The sequence below is a fragment of the Lichenostomus cassidix genome, chromosome 3, assembly GCF_008360975.1.
Source record: "Lichenostomus cassidix isolate B80296 chromosome 3, HeHo_3.0, whole genome shotgun sequence".
Classification (NCBI taxonomy): Eukaryota; Metazoa; Chordata; class Aves; order Passeriformes; family Meliphagidae; genus Lichenostomus; species Lichenostomus cassidix.
In genome coordinates this window covers 24,246,865-24,260,696 of record NC_139483.1, presented here as the reverse complement: position 1 = coordinate 24,260,696, position 13,832 = coordinate 24,246,865, and the positions used below count along the sequence as shown (strand labels likewise).

Here is a 13,832-nt window from a genome sequence, read left to right as displayed (position 1 = left end):
TTTGTTGTTGAACCTGGAACTTTATTGATGCCAAGGCTGGTGTTCTCTGTAGTATTGTTTCCAGGAAAATGTGGGGATGATGGAATTGCTTGACATGGTAAAAATCAGTGCATATATCCTAAATTCTGTCTTGAAATGAAGAGGCAAAAATATCAAGATGGAAAGACTCGAGAATGCTATATGATGCATTCAAATGGACTCCAAATAAAGGTTTCACAAACCAAACCATGTTTCTTGAGTTTCTTCCATATTCCTCACATTTCCCATATGCAGAGCAAAGTTGCCTAATTATATTGCCTGCAGCAAAATTCTGTCACTTTTTTTCTGCAAAGCTTTGTATTCAGGATAGAGGTAGAGTTGCTGTACCAAACCACAGGTATGGCTCCCTGTGGTATTCCAGCTCATGAAGGCATCAAATGCTGGAAGGAGAAGGGTTTGTACTAAACCTGGTGTTTGTGGTGATGCATGAGCTGTGAGAGACAGTTTTCTGGAACACAATTGCTCCTTCATGGACTCTCACATAATGTTTTAGGGACAGTGGCTTTCTCATCTTTTGATGTCTTTTAAATATCTGCAGATTTAGAGGAAGAATGAAGGGTATTTTACTCTTTTCAGGAATGCTCTTTTCTTCCCTGTCTGAGGTCCTTACATTTAAGAGGAAAGACCAAATTGTTTAGGCTCAATAAATAGCTTAGTATGTGCAAGCTGTATATCACTGATCCCCCCAGCCTTACACCAGAAACCACAGGTTTTTTCAGAACACAGGTAGATTTTTGGAAAAGTAATGCTCGTTTTCCTTGTGGTTGCCTAGTAATCGTAGGGTATTTTCTAAGGCAATGCCAACATTTAGCTAGTTTAGTGAGTCTGAATGTGCAGAGTAGGACTACAGTTGGCAGAAGATGATTACATAGGAAATTGTTTGTGCCTCTGAGCCTCTGTTTGTGCCCCTGACACTCTGCCTCAGGGGTGACCCACCTGCCTGACCCTGTAAACAGCATATTTTTATTTGATGAAAAACACATGATTTGTGTTTTTCATCAAATAAACTGGGAACCAGCAGCATTTGAAAAGTGGGACACAGCAGGGCCCAAAGTTGCTACAGAGTGTGCACAGGTATCCTGGAGTCATAGCATGGCTGGGGAGTGGTGGCTCTGGGTCTCCTAAAGCCAGGTACTGAGGTTGTACTGCAGCTTCTGCATCAGGAATGTGTTGGCTCTACACAGAGTCCCTGCTTGAACTGCTTGGAAACAGCAGGCTGTGGCTGCCTGTGCCATTATTTGCTGAAGTCTTAGTGAGCAAATTTTTCAACTGACCCTGATCCATAGATCTCTCCAACAGTTCTGTTCTTCCTCTGCTTACTGCCTTCATATGTAAGAAATCTCATTTTATCTGCTCATGCATGTGGATGAAACCTCTGTGGGTGAGAATTGGACACTTGCCTTCAAACAGAGCAGTACTTTTTGATTTATTTAGATAGTCCTGTAATGAATGGAAGATCTTATGGCTGTTGAGTTTGGGTAGGGGTTTGCAAATCTATTCTTCAGAAGTTTGTGATCCAGTTTATTTCCATCTTCAGTACTAGAGCAGTTACCAAGTGGGTTTGAAATTCAGGGGAAGTCCCCTGTGGTTCTTGCACTATTGTCATTCTCTAATATCAGCCTTTCTTGTCTTCCTCTGAATTTTGCTTACTCAGTGGACTGTATGATTAGGTCTATGTGGGCATATTATATTTCATAACGAAACACACAAATGAGGTGTTATTATTCATTAATCTAGCAATAATAAATAGAGCTGAGTAAGGTTTTAAATACACAGCACATGTTTTCTGATGTAGAGATCTGTGTCATTCTGAGCCTTTGACAAATGTACCAGAAACCAATGCAAGTTTGTGTACCCTGCTGTGAAATGGGAACGTAAACTGGGAACACATTTCTAATGATACCCATGCAGCAGTGCATAGCTGATATGTGCATCTAATATTGAATTGGAAAAGAGAAAATCAGTTTTGTAACTTAAGTAGGTACTTGCTGCAAAGCACTCTTGGAATCTAAATGGAGATCAAATTTGGAGATGTACCTGACCATATCGCAAATTACTTATGCAAATTGTGGTTTTTAAAAGATGTTACCAAGCTGCAAATTACAGTTAGGGAGTTTTGTTTCTCCTGTATATGGCTTTTCTGGCAAAGAGAGGAATTGGACTTGTATCTAAAGCCTCATTAATAAAGCATGGTTCTATTATTATTTTCTTATTTTATGATTTAATTTTCTTTAGATGCCAACAGTTAGGGACAGCTAATCACTATTTGGAAACAACCAAAGCCAAGTCATGGATGCGTTTTAAGATCCTGCTGTGGGTCCTGGAAGTTCAGCAGGACAAAATTGAGAGCATCTCCTTACATACAGACTATCCTTTCTTTTATCCTCAGCCCCTCAAAAGCAAAGAATTAGGGATATCTTCTGTGAAAAGGGAACATGTCCTTCAGGACCTTGTGAGAATTCTCACTACTAGAATCATCTACATCAATATGTAGTTGATCAGTGTGAAGAAAAATGAACATTCCTATGGCACCATTCCTGCTAAATTTGGGTAGTCCGCTGATCTCCATGGGACTATTCCTGTGCTGTATTTTTGGTCCAGTACTTACCAGTTTGTTCATTTGGAAAGCTATTAGAATTGTTACTGGAGAATCAGAAGGGCAGAGGCAGCATCTGCAACCAAGAGGTTTGCTGCCGTAAATTTTTAAAATGTCTTTTTAGGATAAATGTTGAAGACTGGAGCACCTCTGGCTGTGCATCTGCAATGGTGAGTGATGCTTTTCAAGCTTTTATTACTAGCAATAGTCATGGGGGGATGTTGCTGTGGTTTGACACAGGAAACAGAGAGTACTAGAGCCACCCCTGCTACCAATGTACTACAGGGCAGTACAGCCTCAATGCACCAGTGTTACAGCTTGCACCCTGGAATTTGGCAAGCTGGAGCAGTTTTGAGGCTGAAAGGTTCAGACTGTATGCTTAGAGCCTGCAAAAAGATATTTGAGTACATATAATGATGGTTCTATGCAATCTGTCATCTTGGCTTTTCTATTTATTAAAAGGAGAGCGCAAAAAATAAATTCTTGCCTTGCTGGTAGTAATTATCTCCAAATTTGGAGAAACATAAAGAAAAGTCCGAGCAAGATTTTCACTTTATTTAAACTGAAGTTACTTTTCTCTGCACTGCTGGTGGTTTATCTAAAATGATCCCACTTACTGGATTGCTGTGGCTGAGAATAAAGTTGAAAAACTCGTCCATAGGTGATTTAATATATGTATGCACATGCAGGTAAACATATAAAGACACCACTGAGACAAAATTCATGCAGCCAGTTCTGCAAATAATCTGCATGGAGATTTCATTTCTTATTTTGTCATAGTTACCAGACAAGTCTGTTAGATTTGTCAGGTCGCTGTATACAGATGAACCCTTTGTTGTGACATCCAAATTTATAATTCTGATCCTTTCACTTTCAAATGTTGCCCAAAGGCAGACTAAATACTAAGAAACTAAATAGCTACTTAAATTAAAATATTTTGCTGGTGTGGAAAGCCAACCTTTCCTATCCTTTTTTATAAAGATCTTGATATGTGACAGTGATGGCACTCAGTCACTGTCATGTTGCGAAAGGTATGCCATACTGTGGTGTATATAGTTAATATTGCAATATTAAAATACTTTTGGTAAGTCTCTGCCTCCTCTGTAATTAGTTCTCTATGACGAGAATACCTGTACACTGATACTGCAGTGGAAAATTAGGAGCAGGAGAGCTTTTTGCATAGTAAGGAGAGAGCTAGGAGTATTGGATACCATAACAGAGGGAGCTCGGGGATACATTTCCCTCCTGTGCCTCTGGCAAACGTGAAAAATGCTGTGCTCCTCAAGAAATGTGTTTTGCTTTTTATATGTTTTCATATGTATAATGTGTGGGTTATACATATGAAAATTCTATGTGGAGTATTTGTAAATTGTGTGTTTTTAGGAAAGCTGCAAAAGATCAAGGTATTAATGACGTTTGTGGAACACGTTTATTTAAACCTGACATCATCAAGATGCCTACAGGACTCTGTTAATGACAGGTGACTGACTTCTGTGGAACCCAAGGACTCAGCCCAGTCCTTGTGATTTCTGCTGGGAATTTTGACAATAGGGGTTACAGCTGGTGAAGGTTATGAGGCTTTCTGTAATATAGGCCCTTGTCCTGTTAGGGTGTTGTGGAGAGGACTTGCTTTGGCAAGACCTTTCTTGTACTTATTCTTGAATTCATTTCTTGAATGTGAGGTCACAGTCTGTTCCTCTGCATTTTAATCATGGTTGTGATTAATGCAAAACTGAAAACTTTTCTGTCTGTGTGATTCTTTACAAGATCAGAACTCCAAAGTTTTGGTTGCTTGTTCTCCAAAAGTGGATTTTTTGTTTCAAAGCAAGATAAATGAGTAGAGCCACAGATGCAGACCTGAATGATGTTAAAGAAATGTTTGCAACAAAAGAGGTTGACGGGATCAAAACAACAAAAGCCTAAATTTAGACGTACATTACTTTATTCAAATGCATTTTGAAACATTTACCAGCAGCTTTGAAAAGTTGCCATGGTCTGTTAAAAAAAAAAAGTGAACAAGAATTTCTCACTTAAAGTTCGTATAAATATTAGCAAAAAGAAATCCCTCAGTTTTTCAGCATTTATATTTTCCCCATCCTGGCAGCAGCAAACCTACTCTCTTCTTCCTCTCCAATAACTGCATTTTCCCCCTTTATTCATTGTGCTCCCTGGTTGAAGTCTTCTATTTTGAGAAAACAAAGAGCTTTGAAGATAATTGTTTTATTAAATGTATGTAAAATTGTTGTGGGTCAGCTCTGTGCTACACCACCCTTGACAATCTCTCTTGACACTTCCTCCTGCGCTAAAAATAGTATTACTTGGTACTGTGGTGAGGAATGAGTGAGGGGGTGAAGAAAAGACTTTTTATGATGTGAAGTCAGGAACATGCCTGCTCAACATGGCAGAAAAGATTCATTCTAGATGCTTCTTGTTATAGAAAAGGTGGTCAAGGCTGCAAAGCGACTTAGGTATGGCATCCAGGGGACTTAAGACATTTCCAAAGTACCCTGAAGCCATTCCTTGAAAACAAAGAAAAAAAGCTAATGATGGATTTGATGGGCTTTTTTCGTACCTGTTTGCTGCCAAATGAGTTATGTAGCTCTTGGATGATGGCCTGTAGCTCTGAGAGACTCAGAGTACATAATTACGAAGCTCACATCAAGTGCATAGTTTTAGCTTGAATATTCATCTTTCTTTTGACGTGTCATACAGCCTGTTCTTCTGGAGTCGATCAACTGCAATTACAATAATGTGAAATGGTCCTTGCTGTTTTGCATCGTATGATCATTTATGTACATAAAACATATGTGGCTCTGGCTGGCCTATGGTGCTTATGACTAACTCATTCCCTACAAAAAAAAAAAAAAAAAAAAAGGCCAGACTCCCCAAGAAGATTTTACTATAGCCTTTTAAAATGTCTCATCAGTGAATGAACATCTGGGGGACAAAGTCTGAGTTTATTGGATGAATCCTGAATTTCCAGGATTTGCTGGTTAAACTAGTTAATTAAAATTTGGATGCACTCGCTCTGTCAGGGCTTTGGCTCTCTTTGGCCAGTTTACATTTGTCTCTAGCTTATGACTCTCAAACAGTCTGTTTAGCCTGTCTGCTCTTGAATTTGCCTTGAGAAACTCTTGCTATCGTTGCCAAGTGCCCATCATCTCAAGGAAGAGTTATTTATTGTTGATTGTCTCCCTGACATGCTGTGAATGGAGAAAAAGAAAATCACACAGGGGTTTTGAGAGGCTTAGATGTTTAAGGAAACACTCTGCAGATTTATTGAAACAGTTTAGAAAAGCAACGGCTGCTGACAGTGCCCCTTTACTTGATACCTCATTTGACAAAATCACGCGCCTTCAATTCAGGGTGTGATATAAATAGGTTTACAGTAGGTCTCTCTGAGACTTAGTTTTATTTCAGAACCAGAATTTCTGTTCTTTGGGTATTAACAATATCCCGGTCAGTTCAGGTGGTATCTGTGAGGCTCACCTAATATCCTGCACAGAATAAAGAAAAGGGAAGAATTAGAGCAATTCCTCCTACAAGGAAAGAGCGTTTCCTGCTAGGTGCCAAGAGACAAGCCGCTCAGAGCACATCTACCAGCTGTTGCTGGGGTGATACAATAGAGAAGTGAATCAGGACAGGCGGTGACCCTGGCTCGGGTTTAAAATGAAATTTAGGCATCATTTAAAGTTGTGAGGCCCAAGTGACTCCAGGGTCTGTCTGGTTTTGGAGCTGATTTATACTGAGTGCAAAGCACGTGTCCACACCATGCTAAAGGGGACAGGGTGGGGGGGCTAAAATATGATCATGTTAGCAGAGATGGGGCTGGAAATGGAAAATATGTTGCTGGATTGGAATGGTGCTTTAGGGGATCTCACAGGACCTGCTAAGCTGCTGAAGGGATGCAGCTATGCTGGTTCTTGGTGTGACTCTCTGCAGAACCAGACTGTGGGGAGGCTCGCTCTGAGCTCGTGCTACCTCAGATGTTTTGAGCTGCAACGTGGCCCGCTTTTCCAAAATGCTTCTGAATAATAATGGCCCTCTCTTATGTGGTTTAGACCTTTGTGCTGGTTTAAATACTGTCAGAAGAAACTGCTGTGTATTTTATAATCTGGGCCAAGTGATCTTTCCATTTGGGGAATTCAACCTTTTAACATGCTTTAACTTGGGGACCAAAATTAGTCAGAAAATTCTTCTTAGCTGTGTAATTTGCTAAATAGTCATTGTCACTGGGATTTTCTAATATTGTTCACTTTTGAATGTAATCTTGCTGGCAGAGGCTACTCTATTCCAGGAATAAATTACTCTCAAAGGAGAGTGATTGTTAATGTTTCCATCATTGCCTTCATATGGTGGAGGTTAAAAACTATGTTTTCACCATAAAATGGGGAATTTATTTTTGGGTTTTTTTTGTCTCACATAAGAATATGAATCTTGAGATAACTAGCTGACTGTAAAACCAAAGCAAACCAGAAAATCATTCCTTTCCCTCTGCCAAAAAAAATCCCCTTCTACTTTCTCCCTCCTCCCCAGTAGTGTGTTGACAGTTTATACGTCTGACTGTAATTATGCATACTGAGATAAAAATAAGCTATGCTTCTTCTGTTACTTATCTCAATGTAAAATCCTACTTTGACATACAAAACACACATTTTACTGTTATTGTTCTCTTCACTTAAGGAGATCCTCTGGTTGTGCAGTGTGTGGGAGGGTGTTTTAGTGACTCTGTATAAAGGGACACACGCAATACAATTTTTTTTTTGGGTAGCTATAGGATTGGCAACTATTTTGTAGGCCAGTCTGATTGTGTATCAGAGTTTCCATCGTTGAACATCCCCGGCAGGCTGAATTCAACTGCAGTGATGTCAAAGCCCAGAATGACTCAATAAGACAGCAGCAGAATGTGGAAGCAAGCTGCTTTAGAAAGTGCTGCATAAAAATAGATGGCACCAGATGTTGATAGGAGGGTGTAAGGATATCCAAATGGTAACTGTATGTGGAGCCTACCTGAGTGATATGCTCAGAGTATGTGCAAAGGGAGACTGGTGAGACTCCGTTTGGCTTTGGAGTTAATGGACTGCTTGAAACAGGCATATGTGTGTGTGTGTGTGTGTGTGTGTGTGATTAGCTTTGCATGCAGAAACAAATCTGAGTGAGAGGAAGGATGTTTAGATGAGAAATTAGGTTCACAGTCAAGCTTTATTGCTCACGTGTAACCACTGTGCCTCAATTTCTCACCTATAACATGGAACTGAGGGTGCCCCCCACCCTGTCCCTCAGGGTGTATTGTGAGGGTGAGAACAGCTTTAATTCTGACAGACCTTGTTAGAGCAAGATGAAACATTTTAAAATTGTTGTGATTATTTTAGGCAGCACAACGTCCTCAGTCTTCACTTGTGCTCGTGCAGTCTGTGTTGTTATTACATTTGCTTCTGAAGTTTCATTTAAAATGTCATCATAATTCAAAATGAAACTGTCCATTTTTTCCCCATTTCACCTAGTTTTGATGTGAAACTGCACATTTCTTATAGTTCTTTAGATCACAAAGCTTTGCTTGAGGCTGGGCCCCAGTTGACTGAATAGTTATGCAAACATTAGCAAATTTTCCCTTGAGCTAAGTTTCATGTTTGCAATGAAATCTGAACTCAGGCAAATTTTGTGTGGTTTTCTTTGCAAACATGTAGGCAATGCATGAAAGCTGTGCATTTTCCTGTCTGCTCTCTGGAATGATCTAATTTTTCATTATTCTGAAGTCTCCCATGTTAATAACGTAGCAGAGTTGTCATTAATTTGCAGTTTAATATCTTCATGTTAGCCATTTGGTAGAGTGTTTGCTGTAATTTTGCAAGGCATTTTTAGTAATTTAGGCAATTAGAGTTCGACTGATGGTTTACATATTAAGATTTTATCCCATGCATTAAAAAAAATTCTCCTTTTTCTTCTTGTCATAGTCCGAAACCCCAAATGTACTTTTGTTTGTTTGTTTACAAGCATGTGTCATTTGAAACAGAAGGCTGGCAGATCAGTGTGAATGTCTAGCCCCCTTCTGCCAGATTTTATATTTGGGCTGGAGTGGCGGATGGCTGTTGTTTTTGTAGGTTGGCAAGAAGTGTAATTGCACAGAGCCCTTCCACCCCCTTACGGCACACTTGGAGTGTTTGGTGCTGCGCTTTGCAGTCCGTGCAGATCTGCCCTCAGAGCAGGAGCCCTGCCAGCTCTGAGCAGTGCTGATCGAACTTCTGCCACCAGCAATAATTATCCAGAGTTATACCTAAAATTCCCCGGTTGTACGGTGCACATAGCATGGAAGACCTGGGTTGATCTTCATGCTTTTTGTTTGTTTTTAATAATTTTGGTTTTCTGCTCCATTTCAGTTCGTTTTTCAGCCAGTTAAGAAAAATTAATTGTTTATGCATATTAACAGCCTACGGGAAATCTTGCACCTTTCCCCCTATTCCCTCCTTTCCTCCCTCCCTTCATGAGCTCAAAAAGAAATATTTCTAAGCTAGAGCATGAGTCAGTAATCTTGATTTATTGAGCTGAGATACCTTTGCCTGTATGTGATTAGAGACAAGTTAGAGATTCTTGTTGGTGCTAGTTTGCAACCCCAGATGTCACAGCTTTGAACATAAAAAAGAGCAGAAAAATTTGCAGTAGTCCTGAAGCTGCAGAAGCTGTGACTGTTCTTGCCTTATTCTTTCCCCTTTCAGCAGGGTTTGAGGAAAGCAGTGTGTGCCCTCAGTGATTTCCAGACATAGTCAGCTCTATTATCTTAAATTTCCAGCAGAAGTGGTACATTTGCAGCCAAACACTGGCATTTGCAACGAAATGGGAGAGGTGCAGACAGTTTTCTTTTACTGATCTTGCCGTGGTAAGGGAGTAACCTTGATCAGGGGGATTGGTGGGAGGCTGGAGTTTCTTTCTGGATCCTGTAAAAAAGAGTTTACTGAAATTACTGGTGTAGTACTAGTTATATAATGGGACAGTTAATAGTGCATTAGTCTCTGAATTATTTTATCCCTTGCTGGCTAAGGACATATCACAGAAACATGGGATCTGTGGTTTTCCAAATCCAGCAATTTGCACCCGAGTACCCAAGTGGCAATGAATATCTGGTGCTTTCCAGCAAGAAAGGCTCTTTATGAGCAACTGGTCGTTGCATAATGTGGTATAGAGGATATAAATTAGACTGACTACTGAAGGGAATCTGTTTGTGTCCTGAAGCATAGTATTTAGAGACTTTTTCGAGACACAAAACTGTCCTATTCTTTTTATTTATAGCGTACATAATGTTACTAACTCTTAAATGCATTAAAGAGTTCTCAATCATTCAAGCATGTGCACAGTAACCCTCAGTAGGGATTTTCTTGGTTATCCTCATTCTCCTGGAGGCAGAAATGGGGCTGTTTGGACTGGGAGCAAAACAAAGCTCACAGGGCAGGGTCCCTTACAAATGTAGGGATATTATTATTGTTTTCCAGTGCATAACAACCAAATCCTCTTGTTTTGCTAGTGTTATTTTGTTACCTCACCCCTCTTCCCCACTTGTCCTTACAGCTGAATGACCTTTCATGTGCATAGGGTCAGCCTTTGAGATAAATGTCCATCTGAAGAAAGAGAAACAGAGGGTATTGCAGTGATAAAGCTACAAGTTCCTTTTAAGCATGCAACAAATGCATAAAAGCATTCAAATACATAAATTTATGCTTATTACAGCTTGCTATGGATACATGATTTTGTACACTAGCTTCTGCCCAAACATTTTATGCTGTATACTAGTTCATCAAACTACAACAGCCCTCTTCTCTCCTCTCCCTGTATGTTTATTGCGAGTGTTTGGGTGGATTAAGTGGCATGCAATGTTAAAAGAAGAGGGAGATGTAAGAAAATGCTGTAAAACACTAATTGAAAAGCTTGTTTATAAGTAGTCATGGTGAAAAGCACAGCAGTCCACAGTATGACAACTAAATATATCTAGAGCATGTAGGTACTTGGACGGTAGCTGTTTGATGAGAACTTGATTATATCTTTTTATCAATTTGCCCTCCAGCTTGGCCATGCAGGCATGGGAGGAACTGTAACACAGAGGATGCCACTGCAAGCACATCGTCTCCTAAGCTTTCCTTCAAGGGTAAAACCTTGTTCTCTTTCAAGGCTGCAGTTAGTGACAGCTGCTTATATTGGCAAAACAGGGCTCTGGAACTTTTCAGCTCTCTTTGGTCTGTCTGTTGCTCAGCTAATATTGGTATCTTTTCACATATGTCTGTTGGGTTGGTATAGTTTTTTAGCAGGTCTTTCCCCATTCCCTTTCTTTGGCTCAGAACTCTGAACCCTGTTTCTGCTCCCTCACCTCCAAAACTCACACTTCCACCATTTTTATGGCAATGGAAAAATCAGCAGTGGCACACAGCAAGTCTGGATGATTGCTGAACCACCCCTGGATTGTCTGCATACCATGGCAGTGTTCACCACTCTGCAACAGGGAAAGAAGCAGCCTCTTACTGCCATCACTTAGATGTGTTTTCATGAGCAAGCTATAGATTTAAAAGCATGAGAGTGTTTCTCTGCTAGGGTACATAATGCTTTCCTGCTTTTATTCATCCTAGTTTGAATTTTGCCATGAGTTCTTAAAAAGGCTTGTAATTTTAAAATTTTTATGTACTCCCACAGCTGTGTACACAGACTAGCTGAAGTTCGTGCACTACCACTGAATGCCACAAGCTACAGGCAATTGCTGTCTGAAATTTTTCTCCTTTAGGCTTTTCCTCTAGCTGCTCAAATACTAGGGGAACTCTGACTAGTTTGTTAATGTGTAATAGAGTTCAAAGATCTCTGGTGCAAGCATGTTTGTTCACAATGTACAGCTTTATTTCTGTTAGAATTACAGATGAAAGAGGTTCTAACACTTGCAAGATATTTAATGTTTCAGATTAGTATTATTAGCTCAACTTAATTCAGGTTCATCTAAATCACTTGCTTTCCATGAATCTCTTCCTCCCTTCCTACACCCATCTGTTGGTTACTACAGTTTTTTATCTATTTTTGTTTGTTTGTTTCACCTACATACATTTTTGCTACTTCTTTGTTGCTTAAACCAGAATTTTCCCTGATTCAACGTAGCAAACAAAACCAAGGACAACATGGAAAACATCTGAAAAGATTGGTGCCAGCTGCAATCATGTCAGCAGAGCAGTTTATATTTAGAGGGGAAGCGTGCTGGAGAGGAGGTGAAGAGTTCAGAGTGGGATTCAACCTGACTGCTTGGATCTGAGCGAGGAAGGACTGGCTGCTGCTAGGATTGAGCTGGCCTGCCCAGCTCCTATATGTAGTGCTGATTTCAGTCTATTATCAGGGCATTTTCCACTGCAGCCTCATAAAATCTGTTGGGAAGGAGAAGGGTACACCAACACCCACTGAGAAGTCACAAGGAGCTTTCAGTGTTCTCTCTTCTTGCATAAACCTGACTCTTAATTCTGTATCCTTCTCAGTGGACCACAAGTCTTTGTATTTAATGTGAATTTTTCTGTCTTGGTAATTGCATGTCCCCTTTCAATGCTTGTTTGTCACTCATCCCAAAATTCATGGCTCTATTCCTACAGTTTTCTTGTCATGGAGGGAGCTATAAATGGATCCCCATGTTACAGATGAGGCATTGACACTGACAAAGTGATCACAAAATAAAATTCTGTAAGAACAAGAATGGAGCAAACCTCCGTTGATAGAAACATAGCTGAAATTTGACCCACTGATAGGTTTTGAACCTGACTACCATATCTGTAGGCTTTGTTGCAATATTTCCTCTATTTCTTGAGATCAATTTCAGGAGAAAAAAATGAACAAGGGCTTTTCTTTCAAATATTAGACTGTATCTGCTTCTTGCACAAGTACAAAAAGGATTTTTTTTAAACCCACAGTAAAAACCCACAGTCAAACACACAATAAAACATTTATTAAGAGGTCTTATTTAATATCTTTTTAAATTAAGAAATTTAATGAGATATCTTGGTGATAGAATGTTCTCTCCTCTGTATTGTCTTCACCAATGTACTGTTGAAAGTGAAGATTAGAGGTGCCAGCTAGTGTAAAACTGAAAAATTTGAAATAATTGTTTTGTAATATTATGATTCAGAAAGATAAGAAAATTGTAGCTGCTGCCTGTTAACACTGCAGCTAGTAGAGCATCTGGAAACTGGAAAAGAAAGCCATTACCTCAAATGATGCCCTTTATTAGTTGAAGGAAGTGAAAACTTTCAAAAAATGGCCTGGAGGAAGTATAAATAATCATCAAAAATTATTATTTTAATTTTGCATTTATGGAGACTGGGATGAGCAGGTCTTATGCCTCAGTATATGAGTAAAATAACTTACTTAATTACAACAGTACGGTTTAATGGCAAACATTTATAACCACAGCAATATCCATTACCTCTTAAATAAGACTTAAAATTTCTACAAAGATTAAATCTGAGTGATAGCACTGTCAGCCAGAAGAAACAGCCCTTCCTGAGGTTTCCTAGCATTCCCCCTCTGCACTCTCCACACTGCCCAGGGTGTAGGCATCCTGCAGTGAAAGGGTTAAGAATGCAGAAGGGTGAGTCTTGTAGCTGAATTTATCTCGGTAACCCAAGATCTGCATGAATGTGGAACACTGTTACTACTGCAGCTATTCTTGTATTGGCTTCCCCACCAAGCCCTGACATGCTTTTGTCCATGTATGCTTCTTGAGTTTCACTCCAGGGGGAAGTTTGGGGAGATCTGGTGACAAACAGGCCTCAATCCCTTGCATGCTTACTGAATCAAGTTGTTTATATTTTCCACACATCCTGCTTTTGTTATGCTGGAATTTTTATTTCCTTGTACTATACTATACCCTTGTGTACTAATTAAGATTGAAAATTATTTATTAATTTTTCTTTGAAAGGAAAAAACAAGTATAAGTCTTGAATACTACTTACTTATTTTTTATTTTTATGATCTAGAATTGAAATAAGCAAATAGACAAAGGAAAACTGTTCCCTGTGCTCACAAAACTCTGGTGGACTGATGCATTTAGACACGGACTCCTTGCAGATGGCAAGTATAGATCTGTATTATTGGAGGAACATGATGGAAGGCTGAGTTTTTTCCCAGGATTTGGCAGTTCCCATCCTTCCTAGTCTTCCTAGGGACAATGAATGCTTCTATGAAGAATTTC

General features: G+C 39.6%; 1 protein-coding gene across 1 annotated transcript in view; it reads left to right on the top strand.

Annotated features, from left to right (window-relative positions):
- The window catches only part of LOC146439296 (uncharacterized), a 223,307-nt gene that overhangs the window by 128,448 nt on the left and 81,027 nt on the right, over nt 1-13,832 (top strand). Inside the window, exon 4 of the mRNA XM_085054974.1 lies at nt 2,760-2,805. Within this exon, the coding sequence (XP_084911100.1) occupies nt 2,760-2,805 (46 nt within the window). The remainder of the gene's footprint in view (nt 1-2,759; nt 2,806-13,832) is intronic.